This window comes from Phalacrocorax carbo, chromosome 18, assembly GCF_963921805.1.
Source record: "Phalacrocorax carbo chromosome 18, bPhaCar2.1, whole genome shotgun sequence".
Taxonomy (NCBI): domain Eukaryota; kingdom Metazoa; phylum Chordata; class Aves; order Suliformes; family Phalacrocoracidae; genus Phalacrocorax; species Phalacrocorax carbo.
This window is the reverse complement of record NC_087530.1, coordinates 1,536,331-1,559,339: the sequence shown is the minus strand read 5'-3', so window position 1 is coordinate 1,559,339 and position 23,009 is coordinate 1,536,331. Positions and strand designations below refer to the sequence as shown.

Sequence of the window (23,009 nt, the reverse complement as noted above, 5' to 3'; positions counted from 1 at the left end):
CTTCTTGCAGACATAAAACCAGCCAATGTGTTTATAACAGCCACAGGGGTGGTGAAGCTGGGAGATCTTGGATTAGGCCGGTTTTTTAGTTCTAAAACCACTGCAGCACATTCCTTAGGTAAGGCGGTACTTGTACAGTTGTCAGCTGTGATGTTCAAAAGAAGTGCTGTCTGTCCTCCCGTGACAGAAGCTTGATTTGGTGGATGTTTACGGTGTTTTCTATGATACGTGCTTTAAATACTCTTCATATAAAATTAACAGGTATTTTTTGTTTTAAAACTCCACTTGATTATTTTTTCTGGAAGGTCTGGCCTGGTAAGTGCATGATTTATAGCAACTGTAACAAATGCAGCTTTTCCATTCCGAAGGGCATGCTTGCCTGCGCTCTGCTTACTGGAATCAGATGTTACAGCACCACCATTTTTAGCAGATGCTGGTCAGCAGCTTACCCTGAACAGGGGTTGTGACTGTCGTCTGAGGTGAGGAAAGTGTTCAAAGCCCTCACAGTTCATCTGTTCCAAAAAGGCACTTCACTTGAAACTCAGCCTAGGCTTTAAAGATCCACGTTTCGTTAATGTCTTCCACGTATCTCCAGGTTGTTCCCCAGCTCCTCTGTTGGTGCAGCTATCTGTTCTTGCCAAAGCGTAACACCGTGCTTTTATTCTTCTTGAATTGTATCCCGTTTCCAGACTCTCCTGCCTGGGATCGCTCTGCATTTTTATTCTGTGCACTCTGCTGTGCTTTGGTTCATCCCCAGCTTCTTGTTATCCGCAAAGGCAATAGCATTGCCATGGTCCCCCCCATGTTAATGCGTGTGTTGAACAGAACTAGAGCTATCGGCTCTCTTGCAGGACTTCACTTGGAGGCGCCTCCTGCTTCAACAGGGAGTGGTTTTGCTGACCAATTTTGCATCCATTAAGTAGTTTCATTTAGACAGATTTAGGAGTTTGCTTGTAAGTCAAGTTACATAAGCCTTTGATAAAAGCATTAAAGTTGAAATAAATCTGTTGCTGTTTCCCTCCCTCTGTAGCCTCTTATGGAAAAACATTGTATGATTTGTCATGCTGTTTTGTAGACCAGTCATCATGATGATTCGTTTCTTGGTTTGGTTTGGTTCCCCCCCGCCTGTGTTTTACAAGTAGCATGATTACACCTCCAGCATTTTTCTGGGAACTGAAATTAAGTTGACTGGTTTAGGGCATCTGGGTTCCTCGCTCCCTCGTTTTTACCCTTAGTGTTAATTACAATGCTGTAGAAAAGTACTCACAGTTCATCCTTAAGTCTTACAGTATGAAGCCTTTCATAATTGTCTGTAACCGTTTGAGAGGTGGCTGATTTTCCCTTTTTATTAATGGGTCTGAATTTTTCCAGTCACAGAGGTACTTCTGTGTTACAGCACTGAAGGAACTTTGGCTTTTAGTGCCGTATGTAAGATCTTTTACATTTAGCGCTCTCAGTTGATTTTGGAACACAGAGCGTGTGCAATTTCCTCCACTGAGCGTGAGTCTTGCTCGATTGTTTCTGCGTAGAAACTTAATTGATAATACCTGCCAACAGCACTGGGGCTTCTCGGTGCACAGGAAAGGAAGATTTATGCCTTATTTTGTGTGTGCTTAAAAAAAAAAAAAGAAAAGAGGCATTTCTACAGTTTACTTTCGTAAAATATTAGGAGATTTCCCTTCGCATCAAAAGCTATCCTGGGTTATATACGCACTATACTTAATAGATTAAAATAAATCCTCTTCACAGAAAGTTACAGTCACATCATCTGAACAGGCAAAAATATGATCATGTCTAATTATATGATCTTATCTAGTCTGACTGCTGCACTTATTATATTAATAAGAATAAATTGGGGCTTGGAAGCTGGCTGCACATGTAAGCCAAGCTTGTGACCTTTACCAGGGTTGCACTCTCTTAATTTAGAAAGCTCATGTAGGAAGAGTCAAGCCTCTTCTGCACGAACCTTGCCCTTCTGCGAGTCAACAGCATCCTGGAAACAGGTGAATGAGGTGCAAAAGGCTGAAGGAGTAGCAGTGAGTGATACTGTGGAGGCTGCGTGGTGTTGTGGGAGGGATGGGCACACCACCATCTCCAGTGGTTCTGGTGTCCAAGAAAAAAGAACATCTTTACAATGAAAAAATAGGCAGGCTTCAAGCTTTCCCCCCCCCCACTTTGCCAGACGTATAGATTATGTAGGAGCAGGGATTCCACTGATCTTGGTTGTGGTTTAAGACATTCATTTAAGTAGCCGTGAGTGGTGAGCGCCCCGCAAAGCGGAGCAGGGTACCCGCACGGACCCAGGCTGCGACGCCGGGCACTTCCCGTCGCTGCGTTGCCCCGGCAACCGCCCTGAACCATCATTTCTCTGGCTGCTGACCCATGAATTGAACGGGCGGCTTATGCAAATATATTCATCTAATTTTTTTTTCTTTCTTTGTATTTGCTAGCATCAGACCGGCATAAAAGGGCATTAGGCAGTACCACAACCCGTCTGACAGGTGTACCACCGGGCTGCGGCAGCGTGGCTGCCGCCGTGTCAGGGATGGGAGCCGTAATTAGAGCAAGGAACAGAATGAACGTCAGATGAATTACCAGGCAGCAGATCATATTTGTCAGGAAGGATTGCATACATAAAAATTAAGTGACAGTACATGCCGGGGTAATGAAAGAAAAATGAAAGATTTGCCTGTACACAGCTCGGGAGATGCAGGCGAGCGCCGCGCTCGGCGCAGCAGCAGGACGCCTGGCCGGCGGCACGGACAGTCGGGAGCCTCGCCAGGGCAGCGGGCGGTCGGGAGGCAGGGAGGGCCCTGGACCCTGGAAAACCTCCAGGGACCGACGTGCAAGAGGGGAAATGTGGACACCTTCTGTCGCACTAAGTAACAAAAAGTGTGTTGGGAAAGGCAGCAGTATTACAGGATGGGTGATAAACACCCGAAACCAGCCGGAGGGTGTGGGTGAATTCACCTGGTGGCACCTCTTCTGCCCCTTTCCCTTTTCCCTGTATGACTTGTGAGAGAAGACAGGAGATGCTTTTCCATAGGGGAGAGCTCTTCATGCACAAGCTTTACCAGAAAACTTCCATGTTTTAGAGGTAATAAGTATAGCTAAGGGGAATTTTAATACTGCTTGTTACAGCACGGGGGCTTACCGTCCCTGCTTCCCTAAGTTAAGCTCCCCTGGAGCAGCAGCTCATGGATTCAGTTCAATGGAGGTGGACTTGTGTATCACAGAAACTTCATTTTACTGGGAGGCGAAGGAGGGAATGGGGAGCAATTCAGGAGGAGGAATAATCCTTTCCTTTTTTTTTTTTACTTTTTCTTATTTTCAGTACTGCTTACTCTTCTCTTGCAAAACTTTTAGAGCCTGTTCTTTTGCAACTTATAATGTGAACATTTTACTACATTCATAATTTTTTTCTTTTTTTCTTTCGTTTGTTTTTATGGTTATTTCCCCCCCCAGAGGAGCCATACGATACCTGTTTGACCGGCTATTTCACTACAGAAAATGGCTATGCTTAACTCAGGGCTTTGCACCCAGTCATGAAGAAGTGACATCTGGATGCTGGATTTGGGTGTGTGACACAGTGCAGTTTGGGTTGATTTTATAGTACTGGGTGTGACGTGCTTCCAGGTGTCATCTCTTTCATTCAATATTTAATAGGGCTAGGAGTATTTTTTGTCTGTTTTTAATGTTTGATTGTACCCATTATTTATTTTGTTGATCTCCGAGGTGGGCATCCAGAGGAGTATCTTGTCAGTTAATGCTGTTCTACTGTGCTTGTTAGAAAGTTTGTCATTAACCTTGCTATAAAATGTAATTAGTTACAAGATAAAAATTACAAATAGCAGACCGTATTTTAAAACTGCATAGGCTTTGGAAAACTTAACAGTTAGCTGGTAAACTTTGTTTTACTAGGAGCTGTAATAAATATAGAGAATTTCCATTAATATTAAAAGGGATCACTTTATTGTGAACTGGTATAATGCCCAGTTTTAGCTAAATAAACTTGGCATTATCCAAAGCTTCTGACTGGCCTTAAATTTTGAAGAAATGAGAGACAAACACCCCCACCCCCCCCACCCCAAAACGGCAAAAAAACCACCCCAATTTTACACTCAATAGTCTTGTATTGGAGCAGATGATTTATTATATATTCTTGGACAAGAATAAACTTGGAGCAGATTTTCCTTTTGGGGTATGCACATAAGTCCAAAGCTTCCCAGTTTAGAGCATGCAAATAGCCGTGAATTGGAGTACGTGGGGTGGAACACGTTCCGTGTCGTTTCTTGTTGGATACGAGAGCGAACAGGGAGTAACTGCAGGCATGAGAAGAGCTCTTTTATAAATGGACTATTTGTCATTTTTTTTTCCTTTTGCTTGCCAAGCCAGTTTGCCATCTGAACAAAATCATGGTACTGCAAAGGGCTAATCGGCAGTACCTGGTAAGAGAAAATGGACACAAGAAATCTGCTTAAAATTTCAACAGCCGGTGTTCTGTGCGGTTTGAGAAATTGTGGCCTCTTGGTCTGGGCCTGTCGTACCGTAGTTGTAGAAGAAAAGATTGCGGCAGAAATTCTGCAGGTATTTTGTACTACCTACGTGTGAAAACCAAACCAAAACCAAAATATGTGAGGACTTGGGTAGGGTTATGTACGCAATTAAATACTAATACGAAAAAATAGAGAGCTTAGAGCAACAGGTCTGGTAAAAACCGCTGTGATATTATGCACAAAATATTTATTCTTTTATGTAAGAATAAGTAGATTTTTTTTCTTTTTCCCCTTGAAAGCATTAGAGGGGGTGCCTCACACTGAGATTTGAAGGAAGTTCAAGTATATTTTAGAGCCTTTGATCACTGTTTCACTTTAGCTAATTCCCAAAAGTTGAGCTAATTCCCAAATTCTCCTGGGGAAAGGCCTCAGCCTTCTTGCTGGAGATACACCCCAGGTAACGCAAACGTTTAGGAACAGGTACTTATGAACTAGCCTCCTCTTAAATAGCGCTGTGAATTTTTCTTGGTAACCTACGAGCATGGCTGGAGAGATGAGACAGGTGAGAGTTGTGGACTTCCATTTCCAAGTAGAATTGCTTCCCTGCTCTGTTTGTACCACCGGATATTATTAAAACGTACTAAAACATTTTCTTTAAACTATACGTATCTTCATGGACTATGTAATAGTGAGACTTAAATGCTAAAGCTAAGCTGATAGTTCTGGAAATAATTATTATTTTAAACACTGGGTGTTTTTGTTACTCATGGATGGCATCTCAGGTTTTTGAGCATAGTTCTTTGCCTTTTTCATTCGTAATGAGCATGTTTCAAAAATCACAAGTATTTCAAAACATTGCAAACTTTGTTTTGACAGGAGTGGAACACCTCTAGAACGAAGGAATGCTTTAATCAGTATTACCCCTTTGAGGCCCGTGTTGAGCTCTGATATCTCTTGGTTTGAAACTGGGAATACTCTGTAAAGATGCACTAAAGGTCAGAATTTGTTAGGTTCTTTCATATTCAGAACTCTGTTCCCTGCTGTGAAAAAGAAAAGTGATAGATTCAGAAACAGTGTTCAGCTCAGTATTAAAGATTAGCTGGAAGGTGCTGGTGAAGGCGGAACAATAAAAGCATTCCTTATCACTTGTTCTTCTGGTACTTTGCCGCCAAATATGGCTATGGAGTTTGATTAATTTCAAGAGATGCTTATTTTTTATAGCATTTTTTAAAAAACCAACATACAGAGTCTATTAAAATATTTGGAAATATTCTGCACTGATTTCAGTCGAATGACAGTCTGCCTAAAGGTGCAGGAGAGTGCTGCTGCAAGAGACTCGTCTGTGGGGCACCAAATTCAGTGAATGCGACTCTCAATAGAGCATCCTAAAAGTATCAATCAGATTTTCTCTTGTTGCTGCCTATGTGCAGCTAAGGATGGATTTCACAGGAAGCAATGATCCCTGCCTGAACCGTATTTGCACAGGGAGGAGCTCGCTACAGAAGACAGAGATCATGTGTGAGTACTAATAACCTGGCCGCAACAACAAAACTCCTGATTCAAGCTGAAAAATGTTTTTAAAATGAGTGAGCGTGATCTTCCCTGCGCAGTGAAGGACTTGCTGAGTTCAGGAGTAATGTAGCTCTTTACTGGGGTGTTGCTGTGGCAGACGTGGAAGTCAGCTCAGAGTGCCTGTGCACACTAGTTGCTGTAGCTGCACAGGGAGGGCTATTAATTCAAACTATATGTCAGAGGAAGGGAATTGGAATTTTATTTCTGGCATAACTTTGCTGCCTTTGCCTGTGTGTTTCTGGTGAAATGAGACTCTGCTCTTAAGCTATAATGGATTTTTAGATTTATAGGAATAATTAGCGTTTCCCTAACTTGGGTGTTGCAGATACCCCAGAGCTGTTTGGGCCCGTGTGGTGCTGTAGCCGTGCACGCAGGCAGTGCTGGGGAGAGGAGGAAGAAATGTGCTGGTATTGCTGAAGTATGCTGATATTCGCGTGAAGTGTTTCAACTTTCAGGAATAGAATGGGAAGATGCTTCCTTAGTCATAATCTTCTTTATCGTTTTGCAACCTTTGTAACTTTAAAGGCATTACTCTGCCAGCTGGTGATTAATATTGAATCGGAACGATCCTTTGTATTTGCAGCAGGGCAAATACCAAAGAAAGTTTCTGATTAATAGTCTCTGATTAGACTATTCTTGTCAAATTGACTAATGTAATGCAATGGGGAGCCCTGACTGATTGCACTGGAAGCCTTGTGCGGTTCTCTAGAAGATGCTCATTATAGGAGATTCCCACATAATGTTGGACAGGCCATAAAGAGAATTGGGCCCGTCAGTCTTTTAGCATGACGGTTATTTAAAAATTAATGCATCAGTTTTGAAACGCAGAGACCTGCTTGTTCGTACATTTGCTGACAACACTACAGTAACGATAGGTAAATGTGCGAGGTAGACTTCGTAAGCTCAGCTCAGGCGTGGACTGCTCCACGGGCCTGTTAATATAATGGAACAGACTAACGCCAGAAAATCAAGTACGGACTGTAACGCACTCATCCGTATTATAAACCCTGTCATTCTGCTTTGATCGAAGGTTGTTTTAAGGCATTATCTGAAACGACAATTTTAGCCTACCAAGCAGACCCCTGCTAACATGGAAGGCAAGGCCATAACTTTAGTGCCCACACGTTCCTATTTGCTCGGAGCTTGTCACGCAGTGACCCAGAGTAACCGGTGGCAAGAACAGCTACGGCTGGAGGCCGCCCCTGGCACCAGCACTCTGAAGCGCGAAGACTTCGGGGAGCAAGAGTGGGAATGATCTCTGTGTTCCCTCCTGCCAGTTGCGTGCCGCTGTGCGCCCGTGCTCAGCTCCTGTACTCGCTGCTGCTGAAGGGTAGCCTGTCTTCTGCTTCGTCTGCCCCGCTAACTCTCCTGGCAGCTTTGAGAGAAGCAGCAGCACTGAGAAGTTGAAGGCAGGGAAGGCTCTTACAATCTGGTGCTCGGTGGGGGCTTCCCAAATGGTCTTTAAGAACTTCCCGTAATGAATCATCACTTCTTCTGCAGCTGCATATTTTTAAGCAGGAAAATGAATCAATGCTATTCCAGTCAAGTCAGTTCTTGTACAGAAATCTGGCAAATGTGGGGGAATTACTTGGAGAGCTGTGCTGTCCGTTGTGTGCATCTTGCGTGCACATGGGAGAGATCCACGGAAGGCCTTGTTGGATTCTTTGAATGAATCCTGTCTGCTTTTGGTCTTCTGTGAAGTTACTCTGTGCAGTCTGTTTAAAATTATTAACAGAACTCTGGTCCCGTCCATACATAGAGGCCTTTCACTGGCAATTAAAACCAGCCAGATCTGGGACAAGGTCAGTTTGGCACGCTGCTAGGCTGGATATGGTATTACTGAGCATGGAAATATAATAATCTCCATGTGTTATTTTTCCTGTGTTGTAGTTTGTATGGAATTAGCAAAAACGTAATTTCTCATTAGGGTGCTCTTCACCTTGAAATTGAAGTAATTTCTTATTTGAATGACCTGCAAGCACAGGCTGAGTTTATCATGTAGGGCCACTGATGACTGAAGGTCCTGGGAGAGCCAGTAAATGAGCCAGTCAGGGAAGGGGTTCCCTTAGTCACTTGGCCTGTTTTGGGAAGTACAGTTTTATATATGTGTTCCTGTAACATCTTACATTTCACACCGATGCCATAGGATTCTTTTCACATTATATGCTATACTTCTGAACAGCTCTGAGTAAAAATTGTTGAGGTTCAGCGTATTGTGGAGGTTTGAGCGTATAAAAGCATGACAGAAATATAGAATAAAGATTGAAGGGTGTTGGGTTGGGGCAGGGGTGTTTTTGGTTTTGGTTTGAGGTAAGCTGCCTCATTTTCACCCCAGAGTTGAGTGTTTAAGGTGGAGTAGCTGGTGCAACGTGATCCCAGTTTGCCCCACAGAAAACATAGGGCTTCAGAACACTGATACGGTGAGGCTTCAGTAATGGGTAAACATAAGGGGGGTGTTGGGGATGCACTGGAGTAAATGGGATAATTACGTGCTAGCACTGACAGTACTAATTTCAAATTGATGTTCTTTGTTTTGACTAAATAACCAAAGAGGAGATTTTTGTATTTCTTTGATTTCCAGCTTCTGTTTGGATGCTGACAGACGGAGAACGGGTATTGTCTAACTGTTCCTCTCTGTCTTGGTTTATATACATGTGTGAATACTTTGGGGATGTAAACACCTCATTTACCTGTGAGGACAGGCTTTGTACGGTGCCTGTATCAAAGGGATCCTGGCCTGTGTTTTCTGGATGACAGAGGAATGCAGTTAAGATTTGGATTCGTGTATGTGCTTAGCACGACGCAGTCTAAGCTGGAGGGACCCAAAGTGATTCTGTTCAGGTATCGCACTGATGGCAGCAGCGTTGTGCCGGGCCATCTGTGTGCTTGGTTGGGGTTGATTTTTGCCTTTCGGGAGGGAAGCTGTTGCTTTCTGCCCCAGAACTCGTTTGTTTGCTACATTGTGCAAAGCCCTCCTTAGGAACGTTGAGGGAAGGTGGTGGCTGTTCTTCCCCCTCCACCTCTAACACCATCCTTCATCTGCTTATTAGTCTCCCAGCTGTCTGCAGTCGGCATTTCAAATGGAGAAATTGTAAACCGAATGTTACAGGCAAATTAAACATTTGCCATCTTGTGAGGAAAGATCTTTAATTAAGAGAATGATACACTGGAATGCCAAAAGCACAAAAAAAAATTTTGACAGGGGACGGGCAAGCAGGGGAAGCAGGAGAAAAGAAAGCATATAAAGTCCTTGGATGTTTTAATAAATGATGTATCTGAGGATTATTTGATGTAGTTGAGACTGCCAGGATGTCTTGTATTTTCAGTACCACGACTGAAACTTATTTAGGGTTTAAAAAAGAACCTTTTTGAGGTAAAGAATTTATTAATAATTTCCTGTAACTCCTGTCCAAAATGCAGGAGTAAATTTCTTTTGATAAAATACAGGCTTCTGGAAGTACATAGAAATCCCACAGCTTCTGACGTGACTGCAAGTTGGAGCAGTATTTTAAAGTTTAGAATGATTATCTTGGTTCTTTCAGAAAGTTTTTGAATACCTGTCTGGTGCCTGGCTTGTTACTTCTGTTCCTCTGCTGCAGTAAATGGTCTCCTGAACCCTTAAAAAGGGTCCCCCGTCACATCTGGCGCCACTCTGTCATGCTGCTAGTGCAGAGGGTGTCAGGTGAACGTTCAATTGATCAGCTGTCACGGGATTCTTGTTGTAGCAGAGCACATTCATGACATCTAACTTGCAGTTTCAATGCTGTGGAGTGAACCAAAGGAGGATGATCCTTTACGATTGCTCTGTCCATCTGAGACACTCTAAAGGCACTTGGAAAACTGGAAGGGGAAGAAAATGTTCCTCAAAATTCAAAAATGCAGAAGACGTTTTCAGTAACGTTCACCAGTCCTCTAGCTCTGTGCGTGATGATATATTTGGTTCTGTGCCTTTGAAACCATGATTTGTTTCCACATTTTTGTGGCAGTCTCTTCCAATTAGCTATTCGTGCTAAACCTAATCCTTTAATGAAGACAAACTTCTGTATGATACAGGTTGCACAGTCACTTTTTAAGACGGTAACTCCTTGTTTGTTTGTTTTTTACAGTGGGAACTCCATACTATATGTCCCCAGAAAGAATACATGAAAACGGCTATAACTTTAAATCTGATATCTGGTCTTTGGGCTGTTTATTGTATGAGGCAAGTATCTTCTAACTTTTTTTTCCCAGGTTTGTCTTAACCACACAATGCGGTACAGGAATTGAGTAGGTCAGACTTACTTTAACTTAATTGTTGAGAAACCTTATGAAAAGTAACTCTTTTTGTGCGCATCATGTGCTTTTGGAGCACGAACAGCAAAGGGGTTGTGCCATACAGCACAGTGCTCACACAAAGTCAGTTTAGTAGGACGCAGTAGATGTTGAGAGATAAACACGCCAGCTTACTCGTTCGTTCTTCCTACTGTGAGCCGAGCTGTTATTGGGGCAGCATTTTCATAGTTTCTCCAGAACACTTCATTTGTTTTGAAAATAGCAAATCCATTTGAATGTAGGCTTCTGGTTTGTTAAATTGAATTCTGACCAACAGGAATATTTTAATTTGGGGAGTTTTCAATAAAGGAAACTAGAATTTTTATGTAATGTGAAACCAGTTTCTCTAACTTCATTAGACTACAGCTGGAATTTTTTCTCATTGTCTCGTTGTTCTCATTGTACATTGTCTCGCAGCCACATGCGCAGATACAAAGCAGGCACGCTTTGTATGAACTATGCACTTAGCGTGCAACTCTTTAGTAAAAGCTATTACATATATTTTGAAATAAGTGCTATGATTTTATAACAGTACTTTGAGTTTTGTCATTCCATTTTTAGCAGGGATCAAAGGGTATTGTACAATCTTGTACTCGTTTATAATCTAATCTTAATCTTTTTTTAAATGTATACATCTTTGAATTCAAGTGAAAGTGCCTTGCAACATTTAGAAAGCTTTTATCACAGCCCAGAGAATTAAAAATCCCTGGGATATTTAGTGATAAGAATATTGCTCACATCCTCTTTGGATAATAAACTATGTGAACTGATGGCATTTTGCTTCTCACTACAACTTCTCATAACCACATGGAATTAGAGGATAAACAGAAATGTCGTTTATTTTGTGAGCACATCAGATGTGAAGCTACTGGAGTTAAGCATGTACTTCAGCTAGTTGATTAAACAAGCCTTTTAGGACAAGACAGCATAAAAGTAAATTTTCCCATAACTGTCACTGCATTCTTCCCCAAAATACACTCATCTAATAGAGCTAAATGCTTGTGCACTGAGGTAACCTACTGCCGTTGGTGCGCTACCAAGCCCCGAGTCATACAGTTTGATGGGTGCTGATTTATTGTTGGCAGAGTGGGAACGTGCCATGTGGCGTGCATCTTCAGAGAGAGGGATTGGCGCTGGAAACTTGGTGAAATAAATGGATAGAATCCTGCTAGAGGGACTTGAGCAGTCTTGGGGGCTCGACTCTAACAGCCCTTTGCATCTCACATGTAAGAGCAGCACAGCTGGCCTGGATGCAGTTATAGACTTTAATGTGGTCCAAAAAATGCTCTTTGGGGTAAAAATTCCCACAACTACCCATTCTTCCTACCAGTGTCCATCTGTGACAAAAAGGCTCTTCAGACAGTCTGCTCACAACTGCCAACTCTCCTGTACGCTCGGCGTGGCGTAGTGTTAAATTAAGGAAAAACACTTTATCTGGGTGTCGGGCATAAATGTCACCCCATAAGTCACCACGAGCAGTGTCAAGTCCCAGCATTGGCCTTACTAGTATCAGAGCCACTAGATCTACTGAAGGGAAGATCCACTTTGGTGGAGGCACTGGAGCCAACTGTGGTTGTATCACTGATATATTGTTAAAAACCCATGGGATAGGAAGGAGAGAAAGGGCGTAAGGCACTCTGCTAAGTTCTTGATCAAAAATGTTTGCAATTTGTGAGCTTAAATTGAGTTGTTCTTTGTGCGTCCTCAAATTCTCATTGCCTATAGTGAAGGAATTCAAGGCACTTTCAGTAATTCCCAAAACAGCAGCAGCAACATGCCATTGAAAAGCTGGTATTTTTTGTAAAGGATGGATCTGCTTGTAACGCTTCTAATGAGATACTGAACACTGGAATGGTACAGTGTAGCTGTATGTACCTGGGTCTGGTGGCGGCGTTCGAAAAGGGATTTGGAGACTCTTCTGTGGGAGGAGAGGGAAGGAAGCCTGAGTTCCCAGTAATTCATTATGCTGAACAATTCCAGGTGCACTTCAGGTATTGGGCCTAAAGAGGAATTTTCAGTTTAAGGCTTTGCTGAGTTGAGGGCTTGGGCCCTGCCGCGGTGTGTTGGTAGACTTGGCAAGTCCAATCACAGTCAAAGGCACCCAAGTTGGACACTGCTCCTCATTTGCTGCTGTAGTGTACAGCTCCGTCGGGCTGCTCTGAGTCATTTTTGAGGCTGAGCTCTGCTGGAGATGGGATTCCAGATTTATGCAGAGAGAAATATTTAGCGTTGTGCTAAGATATGTTTTTGTTGCAGGCAATATGGTCCCCTTATGGCACAGTAGTCTTGGTACTCCCTATATTTCAAGAAGCTGACTTAATTGCGCACTAAACATAATTCTCTGGTAGGAGTAGCAGTACTATAGTAACGTGAAAGATTTGGCACGCGAAGCGTTTTTAAATTTACTTCCTACGTAGGTAAGCCTTAACTTTGTGAACAGGAGCTGAGAGATCTTGCAAATTCCGAGGAGGCCTGGACAGTTACCAATTCTGTGTTCTGCAGATAACCAGCTACTTGACTCCTTAAACTTTTTAGAATTTGGAAAATGTAAATATCAAATTTGTATGTCTCTTGAAGGAGCTCTATTGTATCTTCACTAATTTCTTGTAACAAGAATGTTTTTCCATTTGGCTTAAAAGTAAGGAAGCGATGTTTGTTTGGTTATGAGTCACTTCTGATATTTCTCCAGTTAGATTGTGTAGATAAGCTGCAGAGAGATGTAATGTACAAATTGCCTTCAGAGACATGCGTGTCCACTGGAATCCACTTAGGGCACGCTGAGGGGTTTGGGATGTGATGCCACATAGCACCACTTACCTTTGACGTTGATAATCATACAGTGATTTTTATTAAATCTTATCAATATAGTAGTAACTGTCTTCATCCCTCGCTTCCTGTAGATATCTGTCAGCAAGATAACTTGGAGGGGATAAAAATAAGTTGTTAATTCCCAGAATATAGCTACAAGCAATGACTTCAGCAGTTCTGGCAAGACCATCAATTTAAACACTAACAGTGCTTCATATATATATATTTATATGTATGTATGTATTTTTTAACCAGTCATACTGCATGGTGGTCATTTTAAATGGAGATCTAGCTGTCCAGTGGTAATTGCTCTAATCAAAATGTCAGGAGCAAACCCCGATGTAGCATCACAAACTGTTATTAGTGAGGTATTTGGAGCGCCTGTGGTCATGACCCCCCCAGACTTGACTGTTTTAGTCACAACGTGTGTCCCATCTCCTTCCATTTTAATTCCCCACATTTACTGCCCCAAAACCCTGCGCTGTTTCCTTTTTGTTCCTCCTCTTTTACACACGGCTGCTTAACTAGACTTGGAAAGAAAAGTTAATGGGGATTGAAAAATGCCTTTCAACCTTACTGGCATTATTGATGTTTGTATTGAAATCTCAGAGACCTTGTTTAACCCTTGATTGCCTTCTGTGCCTTCCCTAATGCACCCATTAGTGTTTTTCTTGGAACAATCTTGTGTGCTGGGCTCTCCAGTTTTGTTTTAACTGATGGGGAGCGGTTTGCTATCAATCTCTAATTGGAGATTAGTCTCTCTAATTGGAGCCTGTAATTTTTTCCCCACTGATTTGCCCATTACTGATACAACGATGATACACCTTCACCTTTTGCCTTCAAAAACCGCCAAAAGGCCACAAGCACCAGGCTGCCAGGGCTCTCGCCTGGCCGTTGGGGCTTTATTCACGAGCCTGTTGGACGGCTCTTCAACCTCAGGTCTGTAGGGTTGTGAGGAATAGCTTAGCATTGCTGCTGATAATAGTGGTGAAACCAGAGGGAAGAGCGCGCCTGTTCCCCAGCCCGCTGTGTATGTGGCTGGTAAAGGTGTAATTCCTCTTCTCGCTCAGCCTGCAGCGAAGCGCAGTAAATGTCACAGGCACAGCAGATATCTCAAGCTGCGTTGCGTGGAGCGTTACATGCAGAAACCTGAACAAGCCTGGAATTTTCTGAGATGTTTTTGGGAGCCATGTACTCAGTTCACTGGGTCCTTCAGTGTAATTTGAACACCTTTGTATATTCTGTATTGCCATTTATAAGCCTCTCTGGATAAATACATCTGGAAGAGCTTCTCGAAAAATGTTTTAGCCTGGTGGTACTTAGGGAGACTTGGCCAGAATATACCTTATTACTTCTCGTAATGGCTCAGAACTCATTGCAGAGGGTCTCTTACCACTGCAGGGCTGTCTTGCACAAAGGGGCCCCCTGCAGCTGAGGAGAGTTTTCACTAATTTCACAGATAACCAGTGTCTTCTAAATAAGCAAGGAAGCAACATAATGTCTTTAAATTATTTAAAGATATGTTTATGATTTAAACCAAGGGTAGTTTGTCTTGATGTGTCCTCCATTGCTTAATACTTGACGTGTGTTAATGGTAACAAAGTTCGGTGAGAGGCTCCTGGCTCCAGCCTGCTCCTGGTGCCGGAGGGGCGGCTCAGGGATGCCTCTGCGCTGGGCCACATCCTTCTGCTGGAAACCCAGCCCAAACACAGCATTTCAAAACCCTGCCCTAATGGAAACTGCCTGCCTGTCACCAAATCACTAATAATCCATCAGTCTTGATTCCTAACTGCAGGATAATAGAGTGGAAGATCTAGTATTGACTTTTTAATTCTGCTAGGAGCTTGCTGTGTGTGTCAGCAGCAAGACGGTGTTCTTCAGATGGCTTTCACAGCGCATGGTAATGAGCGAAAGACTAATAATCATCAAATAACCCCCTATTAAGGCCGTAGCGAGAAGCATCAACTTGAGCTGGCCTCAGTATGCAAAGCTTGCCGATTTGATAAGGCTTATAGCAAAATGGTTTTAAAAAGATCTAAACAGAGTGGATAATATCCACAATTATCCAGCGGTGCTTCGTTAAAGGAGGTGTTGCTGTGCTGCGTGGGGCTGCCTCTGACAGGCAGCAGGATGATGAGCAGCACTCAAGTAACACCCTGGACTAATAAGCAGATGGGCCCGGCATGGCCGGCAGCCGCAGGTGGGTCTGCTGGGCTTGGGTCCTGCAGCGGGAAGGCGAGAGGGCAGGTGCCTCGCTCATCGCGTGTGCCTTCTATAGACACGACTTATGCCACATTTTAAGTTCAGAAACGCCTGTGTTGCTACGGCCATTTTTCTGACGCTCATCATTCAGTGTTTGTTTAGGCCTTCTGGTTGAGAACTTGCAGTGTAAATGGTTTTCCACACACAAAGATGCTGTTTCCTTCCTGAGTCTTAAGTATAATATAAACATATCTCTGTAAGGAGTCTCCACATGCCCTGGAAGGAATTCTTCCCCACCCAGAGCCTTCCGTCATGCTCTCTTTGCTGTGTGAACAGCCTGTTTATCTCGGACATCTGTCATATCTTTGGAGATGCAAATACTGGATTCGTAAAACAATTGAAAGACGAAAAAGAGCAGATAGATGATGAAACGTTCCAGCAGTTTGGTTCCCAAATCTGCCTGGGATAGTCTTTTCTAAACAGCAGATTGCTGGCAGGAGGGGATGTTTGTTTTGAGGTCGTTTTGCCTTTTCTTTTAAAGGCTGAAGTACAGTGCTCATGCTTATAAGGTTCTTCATATTCTAGGTAGCGAGCTGTCCAAAACTAATCCATTTATTCGTTGTAGCAATCTGTTATGAACCTACCAGTCACAGAGAGCAAATGAACTGAATGTGGTCGTAACTGAGGAAGACTGAAACCATGACTTGTTATCAAAGACAGAGCGCTTCTGCTTTTTAAAGAGACAATTGTGTTCATAAGAGATTTTCATAGTCATCTTTGAGCCACTTGGTTTCTAACTGATTGCTCTATGGGCAAAATATCTGATTTCTTGGTTTTTGTTTGTTTCTTTAAAAAAAGGTACTTTTTCTGTACCTGTAGAGTTGCCTGTGCACACCCAATGTCCCACATCTGAAACATTTTGGGCAGAAAGTATCACAGTGACAGGAAAACGTAGGGACTTCTCCAGGCTCGGTGCCGCCCAGTGGCGTGCGCCGTGGTCACGGGTCGCTCCGGCGGGAGGCAGGGGCGGGGGCCGGCGTCGCAGCGGTGCACCGTGAAGCAGTGCCGGAGCAGGGCTCTGGCTGTGCTGAGCAGACGGAGCTGGCGCTGGTGCGGCTGGCGGGGACAGGGGCCGCTCCGTGCTCTGCCGCGCCTCCGTGCGCTCACGTGCAAGGACGGCGAGGCCTTGGGAGGCGCGATGGGCAAAACTGTCCTGATTCCGGAGCAGCTTCGGCTGTGGACAGTCTCAGAGCAATGTCGTCACTTGCTCACTGTCAAACAACAAAAGTTGCTCTTGTAAATCAGCAGTACTGAGGGCTATTAAATCCTCTGCGTTTCTGAAATATTGTCTCTTTTTTTTTTCCCTCTCCAGATGGCAGCTCTTCAGAGTCCTTTCTATGGAGATAAAATGAATCTGTTTTCTCTTTGCCAAAAAATAGAGCAATGTGACTACCCACCTCTTCCAGCTGAACATTATTCTGAAAAGGTAAACTGGGAGCGTTTTTGTGGGGGAATGTGGTGGGTGCAGCGAAGTTCCTCCCTGCAGAGGGGAAAGGCAACCCGGGAGGAGAGGCCCCCTCACATCCAAGGCAGAACAGGAGATGGCCGGAGTGTCCTGGGTACCTGTCAGGCTGGCAAAGGAGGCTGTCGTCATGGTTCTGAATGTTGACAACCTAAATTAAGACAGAGAAGGTTCCTAGTTTGGGGCAGTCTGGTGCTGGCAAAACCCAGCGAACCGTGGGAAAGCCCTTTCCCTCACTTCCTTTCCCTTGAAATAACATACCATAAAACAGCGCTTAAATTTGTATTTATGAAGTGTCCAGTGTGTAACAAGGGGGTAAAGATTCTTTTTAAGAAAAAGAGGGGGAAGAAAACTGTTCAGTTTAATGCAGTAAGCATCTATAGAGCAGCTGTACAGGCGCTTTTTGAAGTCTGGTTTTTGCGCATATGAAAGCGAGGGATGGAGAGCAGTAGCTGAACTGGAGTCTGTTTTAAAAAAAAATGGTCGCTGTGCATGCTTGCTCGGCGATGTTCCGCTTCACCCACAAACACGCGTGTTGGTTTTGTTCAGGGCCTTTTGGGACGGGCTTTTAAATTTTTTTTTCTTTCTTTTCTCTTACCTAGACAAACCAGCTGTTTTTCCTTACCCCCTCGTTCAGTTACAGTTGCCTTCTATTTGAAAGGAAATGGCTAATGTAATTTTAAATGTTCACCATATCCTTTGGGGTTTTTCTTTTGTTTTATTCTACCTCGGAGTTCTGAGGAGCAAGAGGCAGGATGCAGGGGAAATACCGTACGCGGCCGGCAGCAGATGGTCTGGTCTCCACCCTGAGAGGGACCCTGCACCACACATTTTACGTTTTCCTTAGGATTTTTTTTACTTGCTAAGTAACTCATGCAAAAAAGTTATTTGAGTGCTGTTTTGGAAAAGTGGATTTTCAAAATTTTCTGGTTTCCCCCCCCCCCCCCCCCTCCTTCCAAGCTGCCGTAGCAGCAAGTCCCGGCTCTGTGTGTTCACGTTTGCCATGCTGTTGTAGCGTGCATTTCAGGATATGCCTGCTGGCAGCACGAATTAGTGTTAGCTGACAGATGTGTTTCCTGTCTTTACAATTACTGTCTGTTTGCTTCCCTCTGGCAGTGCTAAAGAGTATGTGTAGTGTAGTGATACAATCCAGGGTGAGAAGGATGGTTTAAAGCTCAAAGGCGCCAGGTCCCAGAGAACTAGACTCCAGATGGTATTCATACACTATTAACAGAATGCTTGACAAAGTCTGAGGAGGGCTGTGCCTTTGGCTGTAGCTCATCTCGCTGCATTAGCTGCAGCTTCTGACTGAAACCATAAAGAGCTTCAATTCTGTGAATATTAGAACATGACTCCACCGTGAATGGTATTTGGTTTAGTAAATACTTCTAAAGGTTGGATTTTCAGATGCTTTTGGAGTGGACAGCCAAGGGGGAACGTGTGTTGGTGTCTCCCAGCAGCCAGGCTAGATAAACCATGCAGGCAGGATCGTGTCTTCCAAAAGGCTGGGAAGGTAGGGGCAGCTGCCTGCGGCACCAAGCGGCACCAGAAAGAACCTGTTCTTCGCGCGGCGGGTGGGTGGGTAGCCATCATGGCCTTGGACATACACGCTTTCCTTCAAGAGTAAATGCCCCTGTTTTAGATTGAAAGGGCAGAGTCTGTGCCAGCACTTTAATACTGTCACTGCTGCAGCTTTGTGAGTGATGCGTGAAAGCCTTTACATCCTCCCGCCTGCGGGCGGGGGTGAGGATTAGGCCGTGCCACGCCACCAAAGCTTCTGGTGGTGCTCCGGAGCCATCGGCATGTCTCTCCTTCACCTCGGTGGTGCGGTCTCGAAGCAAAGCTTCAGCTGCAGGCCGACTGCTGATCACATGAATATTTTAGTTGCACCGTTGTTTTAGATGAACAGAGCATTTATTGAAGAATGCCTGTTTTAATGGCGTTCCCTTTCAGTGATGTTCCTCTTCTCTGTAGCCTTTTGTGGCTAACCAGTCCAAATCCTCCTGTGATCGACTGGCGTGCTGCTTGTAGCAGGAGGAGGAGGAGCTGGGACTCCAGCCAGGGTTAGTTTTCTGTGTCAGGAACAAATCTGCTAGTAATTGGAGACACTGGTTGGTGGTGCTTATCAAGGCTTGGTCTGCCAGTTCCTTGAAGATGAGGATGAAATACCTGTGCTACCCTGGTCACCAATAGAGGACAGAACTTCCCAGGCTGTGCTCAAGTGCTGTATTTACATGGGAGCACAGCTACTGGTTGGGCAAACTACTGATAGCACAGGCTCTGCTCAGAGCTTTAGAAGCATTTTGATTTGTTTGTGGGCGTTTTGTGGTGGTTTGTCAGATCAGGGCTGAGGTATGTGTTAAATCTTTGGGGCCTCAGCTGCTGGAAAGGCAGCACCCCCTGCCCTCAGATGAATTAAGTCGCCGCAGTAGTTTGGAGAGACCAGGCCAGGGCTGGGCAGCGGCGTTGGGCCTGCTCCGGAGGCAGCTACGGCGTGGGTTGCTCTCGGTGTGCCCACGCAACACGACAGGGTGGTCAGCAGCAACTCCATTACACCGTGTCCTTCCCGCTTGCGCTGCCTCCGCGCCCCTGCCTGCATGTCGCTGCTCGGCCACCTGCAGCCCCGCAGGAATCCCCTGGAAATGTGCGTTGGGCCCGGTGACAACTTGAAGCGCGGGGCCTTGCTCCATCCAGAGCCGAGAGCCTCACTGGGTACATTCCGTAATGCGGCTGAAGCAGTGTGCTTGAAAGCTGTATGGTCATGCTTTTAATTACCATTAAAATAATTGGCACTGTGGCTACTGGGAGGATGTGAGAAGATCAGAGGCTCAAGGCTGTTTCTCCCAGTGCCTCGGGGGTACGAGCAGCTTTCAGTGTCTGTATAATTAAAAGCTACAATCTTTCATGTGCACAATAAAGAGGGCTGGGAGGTGGGGAGACTTCAGCCCTTTTGCATTTTATTTATTAAACATAATCAATGACCAGTCTCCTTCCTTCACAACGGTTTTTAGGAAACACTGCTGTTTGACAGCCGTGCTCCAGTATCCTGATACACAAGCACCATTCAGACTTCTTACATTAAAAACCTTGAACTGGTTTGTTACCTGGGGCTGGTGTGGGAAGGGAAGTGCAGTTGTACAGGAGAGCTCTGTTCGGGACACGATTTTAAACCCCTCCCTCTACTTCCCCCTTTCCTCGGAGTCCACTTTCACTGGCAACTCCATCCCCGCCTGCCAGCTCCGTCAGATTTCTAGCAGTGATCTCACTTGTCCTTCCTTCCTCCATCCCATCCTGCTCCTGCCAGTGGTGCCTCCCTCTGCCCAGCGCCGCTTCCCCAGCCCTGCGCCGGCTCCCTTACCCGCTCCTCCGACCCACCGCCCTGCCTTGAGCTGCGCACTCCCGGCCACCGCTGCTCTAAGTGAACCAGTCAGGAAAAGAGGGTTAGGAGTGACAGGTCAGAGGTGGTGGCTGCATCCTCTGCAGAGCCACGCTAAAGCACCGAGAAGGGAACCCCAAGGTATATATAAGCTAGTAGTGCATTGTAAATGATGATGTAAAACCCGCTGGGTCGTGTGGAAGATTTAAATCTTCCGTGCCGAAGTTTTGGTGGGAAGGGATCTTCCTGGCCTTTTTGCGGGGGGGGCGGCGGGGTGGGGACAAGACAGGACAAATGGACGGACAGACCTGTGCCTGCAGTCTGCCCAGGAACGTCTGCATAAGAGGTTCCCAGCTCCCGTCCTGGGCTCCAGTGGTCAGACAAACATTTTCCGGGAAGAAAGCGGATCCACTCACGTTTGCGTGCCTGTTTTCCTGTCTTTCAGCTGCGGGAGCTGGTCAGCATGTGCATATACCCAGATCCAGATCAAAGGCCTGACATCGGTTACGTGCACCAAATAGCAAAACAAATGCATGTTTGGACCTCCAGCACATGAACCATCTGCAAACACTCTCAAGAAGCCAGCACAGCGTAGTCTTACTTGAATTTTTTTTTCTCAGATGAAACCGACTGGTGCCTAGTCACCCAGTGAGAGGGCTGAGCACTCGTAGCAAGATGCTCCATTATTTCTGCAGGTTATTTGACAAGGACTCTTACACGATGGTCATGCTTTAAAGTGACGATTCTGTGAGGTATTGCAAGTGATTTTTTTTTTTTTTAAGGCCAATAACATGTTACAGATGTAGATCATTTAAGGGTCCTTTCTTAAAACTGTCGTGTGTAATCTAGGATAGATGATATTAAGGAGGGTGGCCGAGCGGTTGGCACACCCCTTCTATCTTAACCGTAATGTGAAATATTGAAATAATTCCTTCAGTGAAATCACTTTATACTAATGTAAGAATTACAGTAGATTTTGTGTAATTTGTATAACTGCTACTTTGCCTCTTCTGCAAATGGTTAATAGCCAATTCAGTTTTTACTTTGTGTATTTTAAAGCAGCCATTTATGTGTTTTTATTAATGCCCTCCTCTTCAGATGCAGGAACTGGGAAGGGCTGGGGTGGGAAACACTTTTGTTTCAAGTTTTCTTTTTTTTCTAATTGAAAATTTAGAGTGAGTATTTTGCTGATGCATTTATCTGTTAACTTGGCTACAGCCAACGAGATGAGTTAAGCACGTACCTGGGGGAGGGAAGAAAAGTGTGCCAAACAAACCGAAAACAAGCATTGCTTCCGCAAACGAGTTCTCTTCAAACTCACTTTCCGGTTTGGCATGATTCTTTTTCAACTACAGGTTCTTGTTAACAACCAGTGTTTATCGAAGCCAACTAGATTTTGGTAAAGATACTTATACACAGTCAGTAGTACCTTGGGTACTGCAGGTAAAACTTAAGCAGTGTTTTAAACGCTTTGAAAACCTTTAAAAAGGAAAGAAGTCAAATGCTTTGTGTATCTAATTCTACATAAGGATCAGCCCCTGTCTATTTAACTGTGAAAGCTAATTTACAGAATGTGAATTTTTATAAAATCTCAACCTGATTTGAAGGAGTCATCTTCTTTACATGAAAATTTTCAACCAACTAAATTCATTCATTGAATCAATGATTTGTTTCATTACTGTCGATGAAAAATATTCACTGCTTTAGGAACAAACGTGGATTCACGTTCCAGTGTTTCCATTTCATCTGCCTGTTCAGAGGAACGGGGCTGCACCCGACGCTCTCGCGGGGGATCGGTGAGCCTGTGCTGTTACTGCGCCGCTTCCGCGCCACGGCGGCCAATGCCACGACGTCGGTTTGTGTGTGACAGTTCAGCTGCAGCCTGTGCCTGGGGTTTGGTTTTTTTTTTTTTCCTTAAGAAAAGCATACAATCCTTAATTTTTTGGAAATAAGACTAGGGTTAGAGGGTTACATACATATATGCGCTTTTAGTGGATTTTTTTTTTTTAAACCTAATTTGCTCTCCTTAAAGGAAAACTGCAGTGCCATCTTCAACTCCTTCCTGTCAAATTTTGGCGTATTTATATAGGGTAGCAAAGAAAAGCTATTAATTGCTGTGAATAATGTTGGTATCATTAATGCAAGGTGCCATTTTATTGAGTCTTCTCAGCAGAAAGTTGAGCCTGCTGCTCTCATGAGAGAGTCGGGAAATTCAAATCAGCATGAGAATGTAGTGGAGGCACCAAATTGAGGCCAACGTTCCCATGCTAACGTGTGTTAATTTACACCCAGCTTCTTTAGCAATTCTTCGGCCTAAGCCTGAAGACTGTCACTGTTACACTGCAGGTTCCCTTTAAGCCGTGGTGGCAGCTACACATTCAGCGGGATGGTTGTGCTGCGCCTTTCTTGGTGTAACACAGAAAAGGATCCTTGGCTTCCAGGGAAGCTCAGCTTAAATTTGAGTATCTTGAGAAGTCTGGTCACTTTCTTGCTACATAAAACTTATTAGTGCTTATAAGTAAATGTATTTCAAAAGGTAATTTTTTTGCAATTGTGCATTTTTAGATAAATAAAAAAAATATTTACAAAATAAACACCTTTTGTTTAAAAAAAAAAAAAGTCCAGTGTTAAAGGACCGTGGGGAAAGAAACCCAAACCAACCACTGAACCCAGGCCTAACTGTGAGTGACACTGTTCCTTACAGCTATCAGACACCGGACAA

General features: G+C 44.3%; 1 protein-coding gene across 6 annotated transcripts in view; it reads left to right on the top strand.

Moving 5' to 3' along the window:
- NEK6 (NIMA related kinase 6) overlaps positions 1-22,199 on the top strand; it is a 68,935-nt gene extending 46,736 nt beyond the window's left edge. For all 6 annotated transcript variants that reach the window (XM_064469009.1, XM_064469011.1, XM_064469008.1 and 3 more), the window contains exons 7-10: positions 11-118; positions 10,175-10,269; positions 16,762-16,875; positions 20,733-22,199. In XM_064469009.1, the coding sequence (XP_064325079.1) occupies positions 11-118; positions 10,175-10,269; positions 16,762-16,875; positions 20,733-20,843 (428 nt within the window). In that variant the 3' untranslated portion in view covers positions 20,844-22,199. The remainder of the gene's footprint in view (positions 1-10; positions 119-10,174; positions 10,270-16,761; positions 16,876-20,732) is intronic.
- The last annotated feature ends 810 nt before the right edge of the window (positions 22,200-23,009 follow it).